Source organism: Cloeon dipterum, chromosome 3 (assembly GCF_949628265.1).
Source record: "Cloeon dipterum chromosome 3, ieCloDipt1.1, whole genome shotgun sequence".
NCBI lineage: Eukaryota > Metazoa > Arthropoda > Insecta > Ephemeroptera > Baetidae > Cloeon > Cloeon dipterum.
The window spans coordinates 25,379,335-25,399,188 of NC_088788.1; the positions used below are offsets into that span (position 1 = coordinate 25,379,335).

Consider the following 19,854-nt stretch of genomic DNA (forward strand, 5'->3'; position numbering starts at 1 on the left):
GGTTGCCCTTCGTGTTCAACCAACGCCCATATTATCTTGAAGAAAAAAATGCAAATATAAAAACAACTTGATCTTCAGGTTGATTGAAATATTTAAAGCGGCAATATAACTTTCAATTGGTGATATTTTCATTTCTGTCATTTCCATCAATATGAAATATAATAATGGAGGTTCATCATTAATCATTACACTTTGCAAATCTCGTGGCTTTTGACATGTGCGACGAAAAATTTTATGTCTTTGTAGATGATGTCGCACTTGAGACAAAACCAAGGCCCGCGGTTGTGATTTTGCTCTTGATGCTTTTCTAGGCTGGCTTGATGCGTAAAAATCTCCCCACAGAGGCTGCAGGTCCAGAAATGCAGTAAGTCTTCTGCAAAACACTCGTCCAAAGGAGTATTTTTGCAGTGAGTGCAATCACACGAGTTCTGTGGGTTCCGTAAGCGGTGCAAATACCTCACGTGGTTAAGCAACACCAGTTGGCTCCTGTGCTTCATTCCACAAATAGGGCACACGTGAGATGCACCCTGAAAATGTTCTTTTTCCTCGTGCGTCCGCTTGTCCTCCTCGAACGCAAATTTTTTCTTGCAAATTTTGCAAATGCATTCTTTTCTGCCCTTTGGGTTGCAGTTTTTCTGGTGATTGAGCAGCTTTTCTCTGTCCATGATCACGAAGAAGCACTTTTCGCACGTGAACTGATTCTGCACCTCATTGTGGCTCCTCAGGTGCTCCATCAGTTCAAGCCGCGTTCCAAACATCGAGGCGCAGTACTTGCAGCGGTTCTTGTGATCGTTGATCACGTGCTCGTCCACGTCTGTCGAGTGGTAGAAGGCCCGCGGACAAAAGGTGCACTGATAGGCCTCCAAGGAGGGCGAGCCCTTGCAGCAGGTGGTGATAATGAACGACGGCAGTTTCTTCACCGTCTTTCTCGTCAGGTGCTCCTTGGCCTCGTCCGGGTCCAGGACGCTGAGGCACAGCGGGCAGATCAGTTTGGGATGGTCCTTCATGTGGGTGACCAAGCCGGTGCGGCCCACGGCGGGACACCGGTCGCACTTCCAGGATGTTTGCTCCAGCCCCTTGACGATGCAGCTCGCGAGGCTGTACAGAGAATGGGGCTGATCCAGGTGGGTTTCAAGGTCACCCAGGTTGTAGAAGGTTTCGTCAGGGCAGATCGGACAGCCGAAGCAGACGTCCAGGTCGCTGTGGGACAGATTGTGGGCCTGAAGGGAGGTTCTGGACAGAGAAGTGAACGGACAGCGCGTGCAGTAGAAGTAAGAGTTGATGACAGAGGCGGTTTTTTCCTCGTTGAAAACCAGCGGACAGTTGCTGCACGCGTACCTGAAGACAAAGCAAGGGCACCTGGCTTGGTTCACTTGGTACTTTTTGAGCACAACCTTGTGTGGTTTCCTTTTGGCGTGCATCTCGGGATAGTGTGAGTGTTCTGCACAGAGCTTTTTGGTTTGGGATTTGAAATCACACTGAAGGCAACAGGCAGTGTTGTGCATGAGCGAGTGGGCTTCGGCTTGAAGCTTGTCATAACTTTTATACAGGCAGTGGCAGCAAGTCCAAAAATTGGGATCGTGCGTTACATCAGTGGTTGGCGTCAGTTGATGTTCCATACTTGCATCGAACTCTGCAGGTTCTTCTTTGACGGCCACCAAAATGTTTGCATTTGCATTGGTGTCTGGAAAGTAGATATTTGGGTTGTGATTCCTCAGCTCGTTCCGAGACTCAAATTTGCACATACAAAGGTTGCAAATGAATTTTTCTATGTAATAACTCGCGCTTGAACGGATGGTGGAACCTTCTTCGTGGATCATTTGGTGTTTGCCCAATGCGCACTGGCTTTTGAACTGCACTTTGCAAGTGTGGCAACAATATACGCCTGAATGAGTTGTTTCATGTTTCTCGACTGCTGTTTGAGACGAAGATTTGAAGTTGCAGAATCGAGAACTGAAAACGTTTCCCGTCACAGGATGGTTAAAGACGTGCTGTTCAATATCACTTTTTTTATAGGAAACGAGTTGGCAAACTTTGCATCTGAAGGCTCGCATGTGCTGTTCAGTTAGGTGCTTGGTGAAATCGTTAGTTGAACAAAATTCTTCTTCGCAGCACCGGAAACGAACATTAGCATTGTTCTTCAAACTCTTCAAGCTCAAATAACTTGATAGAACTTGATCTGCGCACTTGTTTCTTTTGCTTAAATGTTCCTGGAGCTGTTCTACGTTGTCGATGGATTCATACTTGCAGATGCACTGGTACACCTTGTCATGTAGGCAACCGTACCCGTGGTAATGAATCATATGGTTTTTCCAAAATTCTGAACTCATAAATTCCATTGGACATAGCTTGCAGTTCACACGGTCCTCCACCACAACGCTGTCAAAAGTAGCCTGCAAGGAAATAAAAAATACAAAAATAATTTTTATTTATTTATTCTTACACTCAATATTAAAGATATATTTATGATGTTCTTACCATTTTGTTATTTCAAGTGGTCCTGGTGAAGTATGTATCTTTAACATAAATGGATGTCCACAATCTTCAAAATTTTCTATCCAGTTTAAAATTAGGCCAGCTAGCATCCATAAATGAAGAGATCAGAATAATTTGGTCCATTTATTTTACTTGGTCATGGCGTCATGGCAGACACTGCAACATTGTGGTTGTTGAGTTTCTGTGAAATCAAGAATAATAGGTGACACTATTCATAACTACATACATAATGTACATAGATATGCTTCAGCACTCACCAAAAACCTTCTTAATTTTCGATGTTTCTTGTCACAGGTATTAGTTGTTGTTACTTTCATTATATCACTTTCTTTTTGGCAGTATGTAGATATATATCTACTTTGTTTTGGTCGTTTATGTTTCAAAATTAACAACGATTTATGATATGATTTGGGTTCGGGGTGATTATTTTCTCTGCTAGCTGCTTGATCCTGATGCTAAAATGTCAACAACAGAAATCGCAGCAATCGCACCGCAAGGAAAGGAGGCGTGGCATTAATGCCTGATTAAGACATAATATCTCTGCAACTAACCGACTATTTATTACTACTGAATTTCAATTTGCCATAATTTAAGCAATTATTATTTTCTCAGCAGTCGTACGAAAATTTGGACATTTATATGATTTTGACCGTTTTACTTATTTTTTTCATTAATCACTTACATTGTAAAATATACTAAAAGCATTATATTATAAAATTGATTTGTATTATGCTGTGCGCAGAATTAAATTACTATCTCATTTTGTAATTAATTGTTTATTCCGTTTATTCCTTACTTAATTTAATCTTACATAGTATATCATACAGGTTGAAGTACGTAAAGAATAGTCTCTTGTCAATCTGCCTTTCTTCTCACTTTTTTGCACATTTTAAAAATTTGGGATTTATTTTGTAACTTTGAGCACAAAAATTATACATCAATGTCTTAAAAAGGACAAATTATAACCATCTGAACGAAATTTTTAACAATTTGGAATGTAAAATTTTACTTTTCAGTGATAAGTTAGAAAATTTAAAAATAAAAATTGGGTCTCTTAACAGAATAATTCATTAGAACCATTAGTATAAAATGACTGTTGAAACCATAATAACATTTTCAATTTCCAAACCACTTGTATATCAGGTTGGAGAATTTCAAATAAGGAGTAAAACTGGAAAACCGGGAGAACTATTATTCACTCTGTTGTAGAGGTTGTCTATAAATTAATGCGATTGGAATGAGGACTAAAGATTTGTTGGATAGAAATTAAAATTTAACTAAATGTTTATTGTGAACATTGAAACGATGGAAATATCAGGAAAAAAATCAGGGAATGAGCAAGTGACTAATTGTTAAATAAATTTGCAATTCCCTCTCACACAGTTGTCGTCCATCACTACCTCGGTGAACTCTCGGTTGGTGACAGAAGGGGTGGTGGCTGATCGGGCAAATTGGCTGTTCCTCGGCCGTCTGTCAGGTATCCCATCATGCCTGATGGCGCTTCTGCAAACAAACGCAACGTTAAAGGACGATTAAAATTTAAGTCAGGCCTAACAAACCTAAGTATTTTTGTTCGTTTGGGCCTCCCAAGAATAGGTCGTGTTTCTGGTCTCTAAACTCTGCCCAGCCAGGACACTTGTCCAGCATGGCTGCGATTTTCTCTGCTAGCTGAGGGTTGCTTGTGTTCCTCAGGGCCTTGAGGGCGTGCACCAGGTGCGCCTTGTGCGCAGGCGACAGCACCGATGACGATGACTGCAGCAGCCCTAGCAAGTATGGCACTAGCTCGATTTGTACAGCCTGAAAAATAAAGAAGTGCTAGATTAGCTCAAGCCGCAGGTATTTTACCAAGAAATGAGAAAAAATAAATAAGCCAGTCTTAAAATTTAAGGATTACCTGTCTCACAATAGGTTCTGACCCCATTGCACTGAACCAGTTACCCAAGGTCTCGCACGCCGGTCCCTGAGCCTGAGGGTACTTCTGCATGGCCAACTTGAGAGCAGAAACGCAGTCAGTGTTTCGGAGTGCTTCAACACAGCCCTGCGATTTATTTATCATTATTAATACATCACACATTGCTCAAATTTCTGTACTGCGTACTTGACTCTTTGAAAGGTGCAGGAACACTTTTACGGCACCAATTGTCGCCTGATTGTTGCCTTTGTTGACACAGCTGACCAGAGTTTGAACTAACTTGGGCATGTGGCCCAGACTTGGAAGGACGTCTGCGAGCTTTGGTTGGGTGGCCAGGAGGCTCACTAGCGAAACTATGGCCAGGTCCATTTTGGAACTCTAAAAAGGCGATTAAAATTTTGAAAGTCCCAAGAGATTTATTAAATACCTCTCCTGACTCTCTGGACATCAGGTCAATGGTAGTATCTAACAGCTCTCCCAAGAAATGCTTAGGTCTCTTGAGACTCCATCCAGGGTTGGTTGAGAACAATCTCAAGTAAACTCCACCGACTACCAGCTCGTCTGACTGATCTACTTGATAGTTAAAATCGGTGTCTGGCGATTTCCACTCAGCCTTGCCGTCCAACCTCTGCCTCTTTGAGAACCTAAAGAGCGAAAGTTAATTACAAGAAGTTTATAGAATTTTAAATAAAAAAAATAAGAATCATATTTAGACATCAGAGCCAGCCGCGCCGCGCCGCGCCAGCCGACTCAGCCGGTCATTTTCTCGAGCCGCCAGCCGCCGACCTTTAATCGGCTCAGCCAGCTGAGCCGCGCCAGCCAGCCACCCATAATTTTTATCTTTTCCATTTTTCATATCACGTGCCCCAAAGCTAAAAAAAACTTAGCACCGTTCTCTGTTTCATGGAAATTTTTTCTGAAGTAGTTTGTACTCAGTAAGTCGACTGTCTTAAAAAACGCTGTTTTTCTTGTAAGTTGCAAATTTATGTAACTTGCAACCGCATTTTTCCTCCGCAAAACCGCAATTTTTTCGGAAAAAACCCCCCAATGTGCAAAAAACTGTTTTAAGCGTTTTTTCTGCAATTTAGAGCATTTTTTTAAATAACACATGCATTTTTATGGAAAATTCTCATGATGGATAACAAAAAACAGGGATTTTTACAAAATCAGTATAAAAGCCACTGATTGTTTCACTAAGAGTCTAAACATTTTGACTCTTCGATCATCGCAAATTTCCAAAATTTCAGCTTTTTACGGCGCGAAATATGACTTTTAGGGGTTAAAATCTGAAAAATGCGGGAGACCCCAAAACTGTGGGTTTGTTGCCAGCTGATTTTTTGCGCATTTTGAAATTGGCGAACCCTGTTCGCAACGTGTTTTTCCAATATGAAAACTGATTTCCCGCCTAATTCGCTTCTTTCATCTTAAAATTTCATTGCTTCTTCATTCCTAAAATATAAACTTAAATTATGGCCATTTGAAAGGAAAAACAAAAATGTAATACAAAAAACTTAATTTTAACATTACTTTGTGGTCCATTTTATAGCATACTTATAGCTTACCAGGGCTCCCCAATTTTGCAATGTGCAAAAATTAACCACTATTTTTTGCGTATAATACCAGCGGTAAAATCCTCCAGATTTAGGTTTTTCTGCATTTTTTTCGAAAAACCCAAAAATGGTCACATTCCGTGTCAAAAGTCAGAAATTTTGGAAAATTACGATGACTCTTGAGTGTTAAAATTTTCGGTCTTTCAGAGGAATTAACCCACCGATTTTTTAAAAATCCCTACTTTTGGTCATCCAGCATCATGAGCATTTTTGAAGTTCTATAAAAATGCATGTGATTCAGAAAAAAAACGCAAAATTTCATTAAAAAAACTCTAAAATATTTTTTAGCAATGCAGTTTGTTTTTTTCCGGAAAAATGCGGGTTTTTGCGATCGCTGCAGTTTACAGCGTGTTATACGCATCGCGTGTAAGTTGTTAGTTGCGATTTTTGAGTTATGCAGTCTTAAAAAGCACATGAGCCGGCTGCAAGCCAGCCGCCAGCCGAGCCGATGAAATTTTGCCAGCCAGCCGCCGATGTCTGTATTGACGGCTCGGAGCCGGAAAGCCAGCCGCCGATCAAAATGCGGGCGGCTCAGATGTCTAATCATATTGATTAAAAAACGAGGCCAGACTAACTCCTGTTGTAGTTCCTTGAGATGTCTCTCAAGCGAAGTTCTCTGGTCAGTTCCCCAGACTAGTTCGGGATTTTCGTGGTTTCCATCATACAGCGCCATCGCCATTCTAGGCGTAGCTAGGATCATGTCAGACAACGAGGCAGGCAGAAAGCGAGAGAGCACTAGTTTCACCCTCGGACCCGAGAGTCGGTCGGCCGAAAGCCTTGAAATCAGTTCAGCTGTTCGTCCTCTCACCTCTTCAGAGTTGTTCGAATTGCAGAAAAGGCACAGCAAATGCAGCACAGCACCTGCGAAATTTTCTCAAATTAACTCCTCAGTTTAAAATGGTGGATGATGATGTTTCAGTTGCTGTACTGTTGCAAGCATACAAATAAATTCAAATATTAAATTTGTCTTCAACATTAACACGGTTGATCAGTTGTGCTTTTAAATTACAGAGCTCAGTTTTGTGATAGATTGTATACCTTTAGCCAGAGCTTCTTTTACTGCTTTTGGCGAAGAAGCAAGGGCGTGCAGACAATCTAGACAAGGGGTCACGCTTTCCTCCTCTCCGAGCAAGGTCAAGAGAATGTGGTGCATAATTTCTGACACGGCTAGGTCATTGACGCACTCTTGGTTTGAACACGCAGTGTTGAGCACTCTCAAGCAATCAGGCTGCAAACGCGGTATCACCAGCAGCCAGGACAGCAGCTTGAAGTGTCCGATCAACTGAAGCTCCACTCCTACGATACAAATTACAATGTATTGGATTCGGGATTCGCCTCTCTACAGTGGACGGAGGTACTCACCAGGATTACCCTTTAGCACGTTTGCCAGGGATTGCAAGGCCATGTGTGAATGCACGTGTATTTTGTCCTCAGGAGGGACTGACTGCAACTTCTTTGACTGGTTTCTCAAGTACTCAAGGAGCTCCAGAACAAATCCTTTTGGTTTCTGGAAAATTTTGCCAATTTAATTCAAATATCAAAAGAATCCAAGTGTACATTTTATATTCAAAATTAACTAACAAACACGATATAGGCGATATATTTTATTTCTCATACCTGGATAATAAAGGATGGCTGCTCATTGTAGATGCGGATGAAGACACCTCCAATTATGAGCTCGTCCGAGTGTGCTGAGAAATCAAACTCTGGTGCGAGATCAACAGACGGGTCGATGGGATCATTGGGGTCGCGCCGTGTTGTTCTTTGTTGTTCAACGAAGTCGTTAAGTTGGGCTCTGGTGCCATTGTCCCAGATCAGGTATGGGTTCTCAATATTGCTGTTCAGAATTTTAAGGATCTGCGTGAAATACAAGATATAGCAAGCGTCTCATCAAAGTTTCCTGTGCAAGTTTACTTCGTCAGGGTTGTCTCCATGCAGTTGATGAGCGATGTAGGGCGTGAGCAGTCTTTCCAGACATGTTTGGGCCACCTTGTTGACAGGGTAGGTCTCTTTCTTGACTTCGTCGCCTCTGCTTTTGCCGATTTCCTTCGGCGGCTGACTAGATGTAGGTGACGGTGGGGGGAAACCACTGAGGGCTCCGCACACGCGAAGTGACAATCGCGCCAAGCGATTTTCCAAAGCCTGCAAGGGATTTTTCCTGTTTGGCATGATGATTGTAGAGAATTTTAACTTACCTGATTGTTAGAGCTCTCAGCTTGGGTGACGCCACCTTCCTCTAGAGTGTAATCATAGCCAAAAATCGCTCTCAAGGCAGGCCACATAGCGCCTGTCTGGACTAGGGCCATTTGCAGAATCGAATCGGCAGCCAAGGAAGCAATGCATGCAGATGTGTGGCAGGCCAACTCAATCAAATGCTGCAACATGAAAATTATTCCTATTAGTAAGGTTGACTTCTAGCTTTTCGAAAAGTAAACCAGTTTGTGATTGGATAATTCAAGACACAGATTTATTTTATTACCCAACTGAAAATATGGCATTATATTTCCACAATAAGACCATAAGTGATATAAAAATTAAGGTTCTTAAATTTTATTGATAATCAGCGTACCTGCCAATGGAGAATACTACAGAGTTCCCAGACAAGACGAGGCAGCTCTACCATTTTGTCTCTGCATGCTTGGGACTTAGCACAGACTCCAAGAGTTTGCACTACGTTGCAACACACTCTGACAGCCACATCTTGCGGTTTAGAGCTTTTGCTCAGAACAGCCACGCACCTGGACAGTGCTTCCAGCAGGGACTGTGAAGAATATGTGTTAAAAGAACCCTCCATTTATTGAAATCAATGTCTCACATCAATTCCACCCTCGCGTCTCAGTTCTTCTGCATTCAGAGAAGAGCAATCCACCGTGTAAAAGGCAAGTTCACTGGCACTGGCAAGCAGGGGCGTCTGCTTAGAAAATAGGGCTTCATCACCGGTCTCCATTTTGATGGTCTTGATTAGTTGCGGGTAGCCTGCGTATTTGTATGGAGACAACTCTGGAAAAATAATGTTGGCTTGATAAAGCCACAACAGAAAATGTTGACGAAGCAGCACACCTTGTTTGTATCTCCGGAATAGGATGCTTTGCGTTCTTAAAATTAGGACTATGTTTTCTGGATTTGGTCCTGATAAGTCTCTGGAATCTTTGCTGCACAGGAACTCATAAGCTTTATTGACGGCTTCAAACCGTTCCTACAGAAACAGGCCCATTGCTAAGCAACTTGACAATTTTAGTGAACAAAATCTAACCCTTCCTGCTGGGTTTTTGTCAGGGTGGAACTTTTGAGCGTTTACAAAGTACGCCTTCCTAATTTCTGCCTCTTGAACATTTTCCGTGTCAGTTATTCCCAGTTCCCGCAGGGCGTCGGCTGTTGACATGGCTGGAGGTTTCTTTTCTACCTCTCTCTTCCACAGCAATAACACGTCTCTAAGAAGCGAAACCTGAAACACAGGACATTATGAAAACTGCAGCTTAAGCGTAGGGCAAAAACTCAATACCGGTTCAGGAATGGGCCAATTGGGAAACTTGATTTCATCACAGAGGTGGCGCAGGTAAAACGACCCGCAGAATAGTTCTCGGTCCAGCTGAGGATACTGGACCTCTGGAATGGCACAGTGCGAGTAAATAGCTCTGGTATTGGACGAGAGTCTGGGCGAGAAGTCCGCCAAATGGGCTGCTAGTCTCTCGCACAAATGCCGCCTGCAAAAAAAAATTGCGTAAGAAAATTGACAAAATTATTCAATTTGTTGGATACCTCATTTCAGAGCTCCAGATTGCTTCTGGAGTGTCAAATTCTCCAAGGAAAGTCTCCGCAAATTTTTCTGGTCCATGGTTGATTAGGAAGTGGACCATAGCGTCGGGCAATAAGGGAGACAAAATGCTCCCAGTTCCCTGAGAAATTTATTAACGTGTAAATACTTGCATTTATGTAAAATTTTGATAAAGCTGTAGTATTGTATTATTTTAAATTTCTTACGATTAACTCGTATTTTTGTCTATATGCACTATCATTCTGAGGGTAAATTTTAAGAACAATCGTTTGATGTATGTGTCATGCATGAAAATGGATTCTGTCACTAAATGGATTCACAACTAAATTAATTGTTTTTTACTTCTTACCTGCACTCTGCTGCTGGCCTGAAGGGTGTGTGTTGCGGAGAGGAATCGCGCGATTGGCAGGACATTGGAGCCAGTGTACATGAGCACTAAGTAAAATGCGCCAGTGAGGTAGAGTCTGGTGGCAGCCGGATTGTCAGCCATGACAGAGTGAAGGAGCGTAGCCACGCTCTCGACAATTTTAGGATCAAAGGTGAGCAGTAACTGGACGACGTGCGGCAGGCAGCTCTGGTCAGAAAGCTCCCTCTTTACTCTAGGCAGCGGTCTGATGATGGAACCGTCCGCCTCTCGAGAAGGCGAGTACTCGCTAAGTTGGATCAAAATGCCTAGCGCCAGGTGGGCCAGTTGGCTTTCATCCATCACAGCTTCTCCGCGAGCGATAAGGCTCCACTTGAGTTGAGGCACTTGTTGCAGGAAACGCCACGACTCCATCCCCTGCGCCCAGCACTTGGTCTTGTTTGTTATTGTTTGGGCACTATACAACTCTTTCAGCTGAACCAGAAGTCAAATTAGCGATTCTGATAGTGGGAAAAGTTATATTTCATTACCGTTTTGAAGCTAACGGGCCCTGCTCTTACATTGTTCACTTCATAATACCACTCTTTTTCCTGGTCTCTGGTCATGCCTGGTCCAGATTCCAAAACATTGCTCTGGGATGGAACCATAGCCCTGGGAAAGGCATTTAAGTGCATGTTATTGACACAAAGCTGGAAACAAACCTGTTGGTGTGCAGGTGAGACAGTGTTACAAGGTCAATTAAACTCTTGACCACGCCAGCATCTAGCATTAACTGACAATTGGACTTCTGGCGCACCAGCTGTCGAAGGAACAACACAATCCTATCTCTCTCAGGTTTTTCAACACTCTTAAAAATACACAAAGAACGCATTGAAATTTTGCAACGTTTTTGTTTCATGGCAAGCTGTTTGTTCCTCACTTTGTCTAGCATTGCAACAAGGAACTTCATGTCTGAAAAGGGCTTCAGCTCCTCGTAGTGTTGTCCATAGACAATCGACATCGCTTGAAGGCACATTGCTCGCATGTCAGCTCTTGTGGGGCTCAGCAGGAAGCGGTGGTACAGCTCAGTAAACAGCTTTGACCTGATAGCAAATAATTAGCTTGAAATTCAAAAGACGAATAATCCCATTAATCTTACGCCTTCTTGATTCCAGAACCAACTGCTATCCCCTCTCCAAGACTGGCTTGAAGGGTTGCCTCGTGGTCTCTTTCGAGGAGAAGACGCAAGTAGTAGTCGCCAATTTTAATTTCGTCTGCCAAACTTGCGTAATTAACTTCAAATTCTCTGTAGTTCCAAGATATATGAATATTTTCGGCGTCTGCCATTGTTGACGCAGTGAAGTCAGCTTCCGAAGAAAAATTGGCCAGCTCCTGCTTCAGAGCCTCTCGTAACTCTTCACGAGTCTAATAAAAATATAAATTTTTAGTCAAGTTTAAATCAAAATCATATAACATTTACTCTGTGATTCCAGATCAGATCAGGCTGTGCGTGATCATGCCAGAATTTTGAGTAAAGCAGCGGCCAGTTGGCAGTAGACTTGACCAACTCCCTTCTCAGTCTCAGCGCCACCGGCTTGGGCAAATTGCTTGTGTCAGTGATTTCAACCATTCCGCCGCTCACGCCAATCCTCTCAAGTCTCTCCAAACCCATTCTCGCACCCCAATGTTGAAGGGCGTGCTGGGAATAAGAGCAGTTATGCGACGGTACTATGATGGAAAAATGGTAAAATACCTCAACATGACGCTCTACAACTTTCAAGTTCTTCTGGACAGTCAGTCCCATTTTTTGAACTCCCTTTGGTTTCAGTGACTCCATGTCATCGATCACGAGTTTGAGATTATCTCTGGTGTTTAAATGGTCCTCACTTGACTCAACTACTTTCTCATCTGACTCTAACCAGTTCAGCAAGCCATGTGGCTAAAATCGTGATTTCAAATGGTTTATATGCAAGCCAGGTGTAAGGCAAATATGAATACCAATATTCTCTTCAGCAAGTCATTGGCTTCATCATTGTTGACACACCACAGAGCAACCAGCTGCCGCGAGAGCTGTCTGAGAGCCATAATTCTGGGCTCAGTGTCTGTCAGGTAAAAGGCACTGTGCAGATGGCGAGGCAGGGCCCCTTCTGTCAGAGCCAGTTGTTGCATTTTAGCGCCAACCTCTGCGCTGCCCTCCTCCACCAGCGCCTTCATGCAAAGCCCTGCGCCCCTCACGATTGCTAAGCAAGGATGCTGCAAATCCAAACAATCATACCAATAAAGCCACAACGAGACTGCTGATCATACTTGAAATAATTTGTAGAGGCAGCGTCCTCTTTCAGCCAAGGCTCCAAGCAGCTGGTCAAAGTGGGCAGCTGAAGTCGTTTCAGAGTAAGGAACGCACAGGGCGAAGGTCAGGACATCCAGCATGGCAGCCACCACAAGGGCGCCAGTTCCTCGTGTCTGGAAACGTTAATCAACTGTCTTAATTTCGCGTTACAATCAAAATCAGATTTATTTTTTTATTTTTTCCATCAACTACTCAACAGATCTACTCAAACAAGCTTTTGCATACCACATGTCCTGCCCACATATCCAGAAGGCTGGCTAGGAACTTTGGACTCGAAAGCAGAGATGCCTTGTTCAGCTGTTCTTGTCGAATGTCCCATGCTTGATGCAGTGGCACCATAAGTGCGCACACCAACTCCAAAGCGAGCTGAGCTACCGACTCATCTCCCCGACGAAGAGATTTCACTACCCGCATGCCAATGTTTTCTCTTAGTCTGCAAGATTGATGTTCTGTCAATATCGGTGACAACTTGACAGGAAACAACAAAACTAAATATATTAATACATTAGGGATAACTTTACCCCTCATTGTCAGTCCTGGTTTCATTTAAGAAAAAAAGAGAACCAAACGAAAAATTAGAACCTGGTCGCATTTTATATGATTTCCATGCACCAATAATAGCTTTTTCATACACACCCTGGCAAAGTGGTGAATGAGCAGTAGCCAACTCTGCAAGCTAAGAGTCGTCTAAGCGTGTGGAACTGCACTTCCAGCTCTGTCAGCGGAATGGTTGAAATGTCCCCTTCTTTCATCATTATAGTCTCCAGCGCGCTGGTGACCTGTTTGTCTTTATTCTCTCCAAAAATGCCCTGCAAATGTACAAACGGGAAGAATATTTTTATTTTGCCCGCATGATGCAAATTACCGTCGGGGCTGTGATATGGGCTAAGCCGTTGTAAGGCACATTGGCATTGAACCGTTCCAGCAGCTCAGCGTACGGCTTGTCGCAGAGTGGCGGCTGAATTAATTTTAAGACCATTTTCTCCGTCTCTTCATCAATCATGGCCCACAATGGCAGCCAACGCATGCCTCTGGCGGTCCCATTGGTTGACACGTGAACGTTGCGGTTCCCTGCTGCCTTGATTGTGTCCAGCAAAGAGGCCAAAACAGCGTCCCTGAATTACACTAAACTCCTCAGTTCTATTTACATTAGTTTTTAGAAATTATACCTTTCATGGCACGCGTATTTCTTGCTCTGCCCATTGTCAAACTGAACTGTAAAATTCTGCGCCGATTCCCTTGGCCGCACTAAGCAAAATATCCTTTCCAATGGCGCTATGCTACAGATCTACAAAACCCATGATCTCAATACTTTGTTCTAATTGTATAGCAAATCAGCAATTACTTGCAACGTTTGCAGATCTCGGTCAATGAGACATTGCTCAGAAAGACATAGTACTCGTCTCACTGGCTCACTATGTCTTGACGATGTTTTCATCACATTGTATTCTCCAATTGGAGTCAGACTATCGTCACTACTGCAATTATTCATCATTTGAGTATTTTGAATAAAATTACATAATTTTAAGAAAGATGCAACAAACTCAAAGAAAATTGGAAGGTAAATTTTGACTGATCAAGGAAAGTAGCATGCTATTTTGTTATGCTTTGGAATTGCAAACCTAAATTTTCCTAATCTAGCACTGTTCCAGTTTTCCCACTCAATTGACGCCTCCGGCTGGCTGCTGGTTACTACCAGAGTCAATCCCAAGTACTGAAGGGCATACTTGACCATCTTCTGCTTGATTCCAGCCCAGTCTGAACACACGAACAAATGCTGCAACACCGCAGTTTAAATATGTTTTAACTTGAAGTTAATCTTAAGCGGCACCATTCTGCCAGTCTGCTTGATTTCGACGGCCCAAGCCTCATTGGACCCATGGCAGCCAGGGCAGTTGTTGACCTTTCTCAAACCCGCGATTTCCTTGTAAGGGTAATAGGCGAGCAAAGCGTTGCTTGTCACGTCCCTCTGCTCCAGACCAGCTGGGGCCACAGTCAGGGTCACAGGCAGGTTGATGCCTGACCAGTGGAGCTTAGATGCTGGATAGCTCTGTGTTCCAATAGTGAGAGTGTCCCATTTTGCAGTGAAGAAAAATAAATTACTTACACTAGAAGGATCCTTCTGTTTTTCAGCGCCTAAAAAATGGTGCCTGTGCACAAGCAGGTCTGTCAACAGGTCCGCTCGAAACTCGGTGCTAAACCTCATAGAGTCTTTTTTGTTTTTCTCGCTACGCACTGCTATCGTAAATTCGCCACCAAGACCATTTCCGTTTGACTGAAAGTAGAGAGGGTAGTTTTTATTTATTTTTTTAAGTAGTCCTGAAGCGATTTGTTTATATTTAGCATTTTCTTTTCAAGATGATATTGCGTAACATTAAATGAAATCAGAGTAGTCCATGCTGTCAGAAACGTTGACTCATTCATTCAGAACCCAATCTTGATGGTGCCACAATGTAATCTACGGCCCCACTCATGAAAAATTTATTTTTCGTCCATACATTTTTGTATATAAAATAACAACATAATTGTAGATAAGATAAAAATTTTTGACAAGTGCCTGACTGATGATGATTCATGTGATCAACACACAAATACTACATACATATGTGGAGCTCCCTGTGTACGTGGATATAATAAATTGTTTATATTAACAATAAGAACAAGATCAACAATCCCCAATGTAACAAATGAAAGAAGAGGGCCAAAGTGCATAATATATCATTACATAGTTTCTTCAAGCAACAATAAGAACTGCAACAGAGATAATCATTTAAAAAATCAAAAACAGTCACATTTGCAAGAATCTTTGAACAGTTCAGTTGAAAATTCTCGGTGGTGCTGAAAATTCTTGATTTTCGAAAAATGGAGAGATCCGATTCGCGTTCAAAATTGAATATTTCGAGCACGACGACTGTGACTTTCAACCCAAGGGTGCTTGGCAACAGCAATGACGCTGACCTTCCATCCAGTACCATGGACCAGCTAGCCTCTGAGGAAGACCCACGAAATATCGTTAGCGAGGAAAGCCAGAGAAAAAAGATGATTAAGGATTTGCAAGTAAATTCCGAATTTTTTAAAAATTCTTTTGTTAGAATTTCCGTTGCTTGAATTTTTTTCACGAATTCTGGGTTCATCAGGTTTACGAAAGCCAACTGGCCAAGCTGAAGGCGACCGTGGAAAATTTCAACGACGTCGTGAGGGAAAAGGACAGGGCAATTGGCAATCTTAAGACGGGAATCCGCCTGCTGGTCGAGAGTGTCGGCCCTCTGGACAGTCAACTGGCGCAGTTGCAGCGCGAGAAGCAGCTGAAGAAATCTGGCGACCTCGGTTTGCTGGTGCGCAAGGTCGAGCAGGACACCACTATGATCAACGAGTTCCAGGAGGCGATCTCAAATTACAAGGCGGACATTGACGAACGTAGCAACAACATTGCTGGCCACCGAGAGCGAATGGTCAAAGAGCTGGAGGCCCTGAGGTGCGTTGACTGGGGTAGTTAGGTCAAAAGTGTTAAAAGTGGTTAATTTGTTCTCTAGGGCCAAGTACAAGCAGGATATTGAGAAGGACATCGCCGGCCTGAAGGAAGTGCAACGCGCGCACAACCAAGCCAAGGCCGAGAAGAACCGATACATGGAAGAGCGCCGCGAGCAGATGGAGCGGATCAGCGAGGTGAATGACGACTGTGAGGCTCTGATGCGCGAGTTCCAGAAGTTCGCCGACGAGAGAAAAGCCATCACTCGAGCAACAAAAGAGTTGGACGCGAGCATTGAGCAGATCCAGCAGCTGGCCAACAGCGACAACCTTGCCAGCTTTGAGCTCAAGGTGGCTGACAACAAACGCAACGTCTCGCTGCACAACAGGCAGTACGCTACCCTTCAGGTAAATATGTTGTTGACTTTCTACGAGTTATTGTGTGAGCAACTTTTGTTTGTGGTCTTAGGCGAAACGAGAACAAATTCGCAAGCAGTTGTCTGAGGAGAAGTCGAGGAACTCAAAGTTAACACATGAGTTAGCCGAGGCGGTCGACGAGCAAGAATCCCTTGAGAGAATTCGTAAGAACAAACTCGAAGAACTGCATCAGTTGATCGCCAATTGCGCTGAAATACGCGGAGAGTGCGATCGCATCGCTGCTCAGACTGCGGAGTATGAACGCGAGATGGAAAAGTAAGTGCGAATATCTCATTTAATTTTCTACAATGGCAAGTTACAGAGACAAGAACTAATTTAAAAATTGGTAGTCATCATAGCTCAAATTTAAACAACCAACATTTTTTATAATAATCATTGTTACGATCCAAAATGTCCCACTATTTGATTTGATTTTCCACTTCTACAGAAAACTCAATGAAGTTCGCAAGCAGTCACAGCGTTTGAGCGTAAACATTCAAGCACAAACACAGCTAGCGCGCAGAAACTCGATGCTCTACCAATCGGCTGCCGCTGAGAGAGCGCGTCGCGAGCGCGAGGAACGTGAGCAGCGCAAGGAGGAGCTGGGCGAGGAGCTCGCGGCCCTGGAGAAGACTCTGGAAGTGGTCAGGGACTCGTGCAAGCAGGAGCTTGAGGCCACCGAGCGGTACTTTACTAGGGTCGAGGAGGAACTCAATCTCTTTGGCCAGGACACCAACAAGGACCACGAGTTTGAAATCAACCTGGTAAGGGAACGCATCCAGCGACTCGGCGTCAGAAGCAATAGGGAGCTGACCGACCTGGACGCCAAGCTCTTGGAAACCAAGGCTCAGGTTGAGATGGAAAAGAAAGACTACAAGCTCGCCGTCATCGTTGCGCAGTTGGACGATGCGATGAGAGCCGCTGAAGAGCAGGAGGCTCAGGTCAGAGTGGTTCTTGAAGGTAAGAATTTAATGCCAGCAATGCTCAGTCATTCCTGCAACCTTCTAACTCTGCAGGAGTGGAGCAAGAAGTGGCCGCTTTAAAGAACAAACTAGCTTCAGTCAGCAAAGAAGAGTATGATCTTGAACAGCAGCTCAAGAAACTGGGAGTCACACCATCCGAGTTTGACGTCCAAACAATTAGTAACACCGAGGAGATTAAAAGAAATGAGAGGGACACCAGGTTAGCACCCTTCGTGTTTTTTTAGTTAGTAATATAAATGAGAGAATTTTATTCCTAGTATATCTTGAACACATTTTGTCAGAGTTAAAAAAAATCAAAACTTCATAAAATTAGTAAAATATTATTCTAGCTAAATTCACTCAATGATAAATATTATTTGTAGTTCTTCTCCTGCCGGAGGAGCCCACAATGAGGAAGGCCTGAGGATGGTGCTGCAGCAGAAGGCGGCGGAAGTGAAGCAGAGTATGCAGCAACTGGGGTGGAATGCTCCCCAAGAAAAACTAATTGCTACGATGGAGAACCTGGCTGGCATACCCCACACAAAGGTGTCCTACAGAATGCAGGACGCTGCTTCTCAGATGGAGAATATTTTGCGCAGTGACCAGAGCAAGATTGACGCGCTAAAAGAAGGATCCTCTGCCAAGCCCCCCAACAAGGGATGAAAGTCACATTTTGTCATCAAAATAAAGACAATACAAAATTCAGTACTATATATTTTCATTGCTACAGAAAACTATGTATTTCAAATGAAGAGTCATGCGAGACTCACCTGGCCATGGTTGGCGTTTGGTCCAGGCAAGGCGCCCATGAAGTCGCTGTATGGCCACCGATTGGTGATTTCCATGTTGGTGGGGTTGTAAGTTGTCACCCCAGCAGTGCCAATGGAAAATATTCGCTTGTATCTGGAAACAAACCAAGAGGCTTGTTAATGTATAAAATGTTTCACGTAATAGTAAAAAATACTCTGTAAAATTGGAAGTAATAATAATTGGTGAATATTGAAGGGCTAACTAAAAACTTATTTTATGTTAACATATGTAATGTGAGTTTTCAAAGTGATTAGGATAAGGATTAAATTAAAGTCAAAAGTATATTTCTAGGTTAGATTATGAAAGTATTGTATTATCTGTTTTCACAATAGCTGTAGTAATATTTCAAAACAAAAGCCATCAAAAAATAATTTTTATTAATACTATAGCATTTTGTTTAAATGTAAATAAATATACCTAAAAGCCAAATCCATCGAACGAAAAAATACCTAGGAAAAATATGCCCTAGGAGCAAAATGCAAAACGCAGTTATTGACATGTGATCAGCTGCGAGTGCAACACAGTCAGCACAAGCACTGTTGTTAGCCTTAAATTGATGGCGATAATTTTTCAAGTGAAAAACAACAAGAGCAATTTGAGTGTGAGATTATTTTACGTACTTCCCACGCCATGGCGAGTGCTTGGTGACGAGGAAGCAGGACTCGTCTTCGTTATCCTTGACAGGAATCATCTCCGAACCACCTGAGAACAGCCATTCGAGGAACATCATTTTAAGCCGAACGAACAAGGAACAATAATTTCAAAATGCGTGTAATGTTTGTATGACGACTAGGGGGTGGGTGTCACTTGAGGAGTACTACAACACTAGTTCAAAGACCTCGTCGATGCAGCGGCTCATTCGCCCTTGCTGTCCTCCGGTCCGGATTTTTAGCTCCCTTCGAACGCCAACACCACTACATTTGTGATTGGTCAACGGGACATGTACCCTGTTGTCTTACACATGTTGCTGACTTACCATGAATGGCGCGATCGGGACGAAAGCAGCTCGAATTGGCGTAAAATCCGCACACCCAACTCTGATTACAAGTCAAGTTGTTGCTCGAGCATCTGTCAACTTGCCTACCAAGGGGGCGGATCCCGCACCCGACCCGACAGCTCCTTTGTTTTCGTCACTATTCGCAGCATGACGCAAAACAGCAGGATCACGTAGCTTTATGAAGCGCGCGAAAGTGATTCAAAGCCAGCTCATTTTTGCTGTTTTTGTTTTGCCACGATTAACAAATAAAAACAATAATAAAGTGAGCCTCAACTCCTTCTAAACCAGAACACAAACACTCATAGATTTTCATTTTGCTCTAAAGCATTATTTTATCGGCACACTTTCCCTTGCGAAAGCGCAAAGTTTTAATATAAAAAATTACATACACACCAAACGATTTCGCGATTTATCAATAAATTTCAGTTCCACTACCATAATATAATAAAAACCGTTTTTTATGTGCAAAATTTCACTTCAAAAATTCTCATAAGCTTAAATATTTATTTACAATAATACATAGTCACTTTATACCCTCTGCTCTAATTTTGTTTTAAATTTCATGTTTCAAATGTGACTAATATCAACAGCTAGGTTGCGAACAACTTAAGTATAAGTATATATTCAATTCAACAATGATTTCATAAAAAAATTTTATACATAGGCAAAATGTAAAAATTGCTAAAAAAAATATACCTCAAGTACATTACATCA

General features: G+C 42.8%; 3 protein-coding genes across 4 annotated transcripts; 1 reads left to right on the forward strand and 2 right to left on the reverse strand.

Moving 5' to 3' along the window:
* Positions 1–22: 22 nt before the first annotated feature.
* On the reverse strand, positions 23–2,959 carry LOC135941561 (zinc finger protein Xfin-like). 2 transcript variants are annotated; one of them, XM_065487180.1, is made up of 3 exons: positions 2,754–2,959; positions 2,479–2,652; positions 23–2,393 (listed from the first exon to the last, which is right to left on the reverse strand). In XM_065487180.1, exons 2-3 carry the CDS (start codon positions 2,479–2,481, stop codon positions 186–188), a joined length of 2,211 nt encoding a protein of 736 aa, XP_065343252.1. In that variant the 5' UTR covers positions 2,482–2,652; positions 2,754–2,959; the 3' UTR covers positions 23–185. The 2 variants fall into 2 exon arrangements, with proteins under 2 accessions (XP_065343252.1, XP_065343251.1); XM_065487179.1 differs by having other exon boundaries at positions 2,479–2,677.
* A 294-nt stretch (positions 2,960–3,253) lies between these two features.
* Rme-8 (receptor mediated endocytosis 8) lies at positions 3,254–19,256 on the reverse strand. Its single transcript, XM_065487104.1, has 37 exons — positions 19,120–19,256; positions 18,764–18,845; positions 18,104–18,236; positions 14,594–14,761; positions 14,318–14,536; positions 14,109–14,263; positions 13,832–13,964; positions 13,656–13,774; positions 13,352–13,601; positions 13,123–13,295; positions 12,712–12,919; positions 12,444–12,599; positions 12,135–12,389; positions 11,890–12,075; positions 11,617–11,835; positions 11,296–11,561; positions 11,077–11,239; positions 10,859–11,004; positions 10,688–10,808; positions 10,143–10,631; positions 9,778–9,914; positions 9,521–9,722; positions 9,272–9,463; positions 9,079–9,214; positions 8,834–9,018; positions 8,588–8,779; positions 8,214–8,393; positions 7,933–8,160; positions 7,636–7,875; positions 7,381–7,525; positions 7,057–7,314; positions 6,594–6,879; positions 4,836–5,052; positions 4,595–4,786; positions 4,391–4,534; positions 4,056–4,293; positions 3,254–3,999 (listed from the first exon to the last, which is right to left on the reverse strand). The coding sequence occupies exons 2-37, from the start codon at positions 18,832–18,834 to the stop codon at positions 3,893–3,895; spliced, it is 6,909 nt and encodes a 2,302-aa protein (XP_065343176.1). The 5' UTR covers positions 18,835–18,845; positions 19,120–19,256; the 3' UTR covers positions 3,254–3,892.
* Positions 15,262–18,038, forward strand: LOC135941510 (myosin-1B-like). Its single transcript, XM_065487105.1, has 7 exons — positions 15,262–15,543; positions 15,624–15,961; positions 16,020–16,362; positions 16,424–16,647; positions 16,820–17,331; positions 17,388–17,553; positions 17,717–18,038. The coding sequence occupies exons 1-7, from the start codon at positions 15,349–15,351 to the stop codon at positions 17,994–17,996; spliced, it is 2,058 nt and encodes a 685-aa protein (XP_065343177.1). The 5' UTR covers positions 15,262–15,348; the 3' UTR covers positions 17,997–18,038.
* Positions 19,257–19,854: the final 598 nt, after the last annotated feature.

What these genes read in the sequence shown, in the direction of transcription:
- Rme-8 (XM_065487104.1), bottom strand. Translation starts at nt 18,834, where the DNA reads ATGATTCCTGTCAAGGATAACGAAGACGAGTCCTGCTTCCTCGTCACC. An exon ending in GCTAGATTAGGAAAATTTAG is followed by an intron (nt 13,965 to 14,108) that starts GTTTGCAATTCC and finishes GAATAATTGCAG; the next exon opens with TAGTGACGATAGTCTGACTC. An exon ending in GAGATCTGCAAACGTTGCAA is followed by an intron (nt 13,775 to 13,831) that starts GTAATTGCTGAT and finishes TGGGTTTTGTAG; the next exon opens with ATCTGTAGCATAGCGCCATT.
- LOC135941510 (XM_065487105.1), top strand. Translation starts at nt 15,349, where the DNA reads ATGGAGAGATCCGATTCGCGTTCAAAATTGAATATTTCGAGCACGACG. An exon ending in AGATGATTAAGGATTTGCAA is followed by an intron (nt 15,544 to 15,623) that starts GTAAATTCCGAA and finishes TGGGTTCATCAG; the next exon opens with GTTTACGAAAGCCAACTGGC. An exon ending in GGCAGTACGCTACCCTTCAG is followed by an intron (nt 16,363 to 16,423) that starts GTAAATATGTTG and finishes TTGTGGTCTTAG; the next exon opens with GCGAAACGAGAACAAATTCG.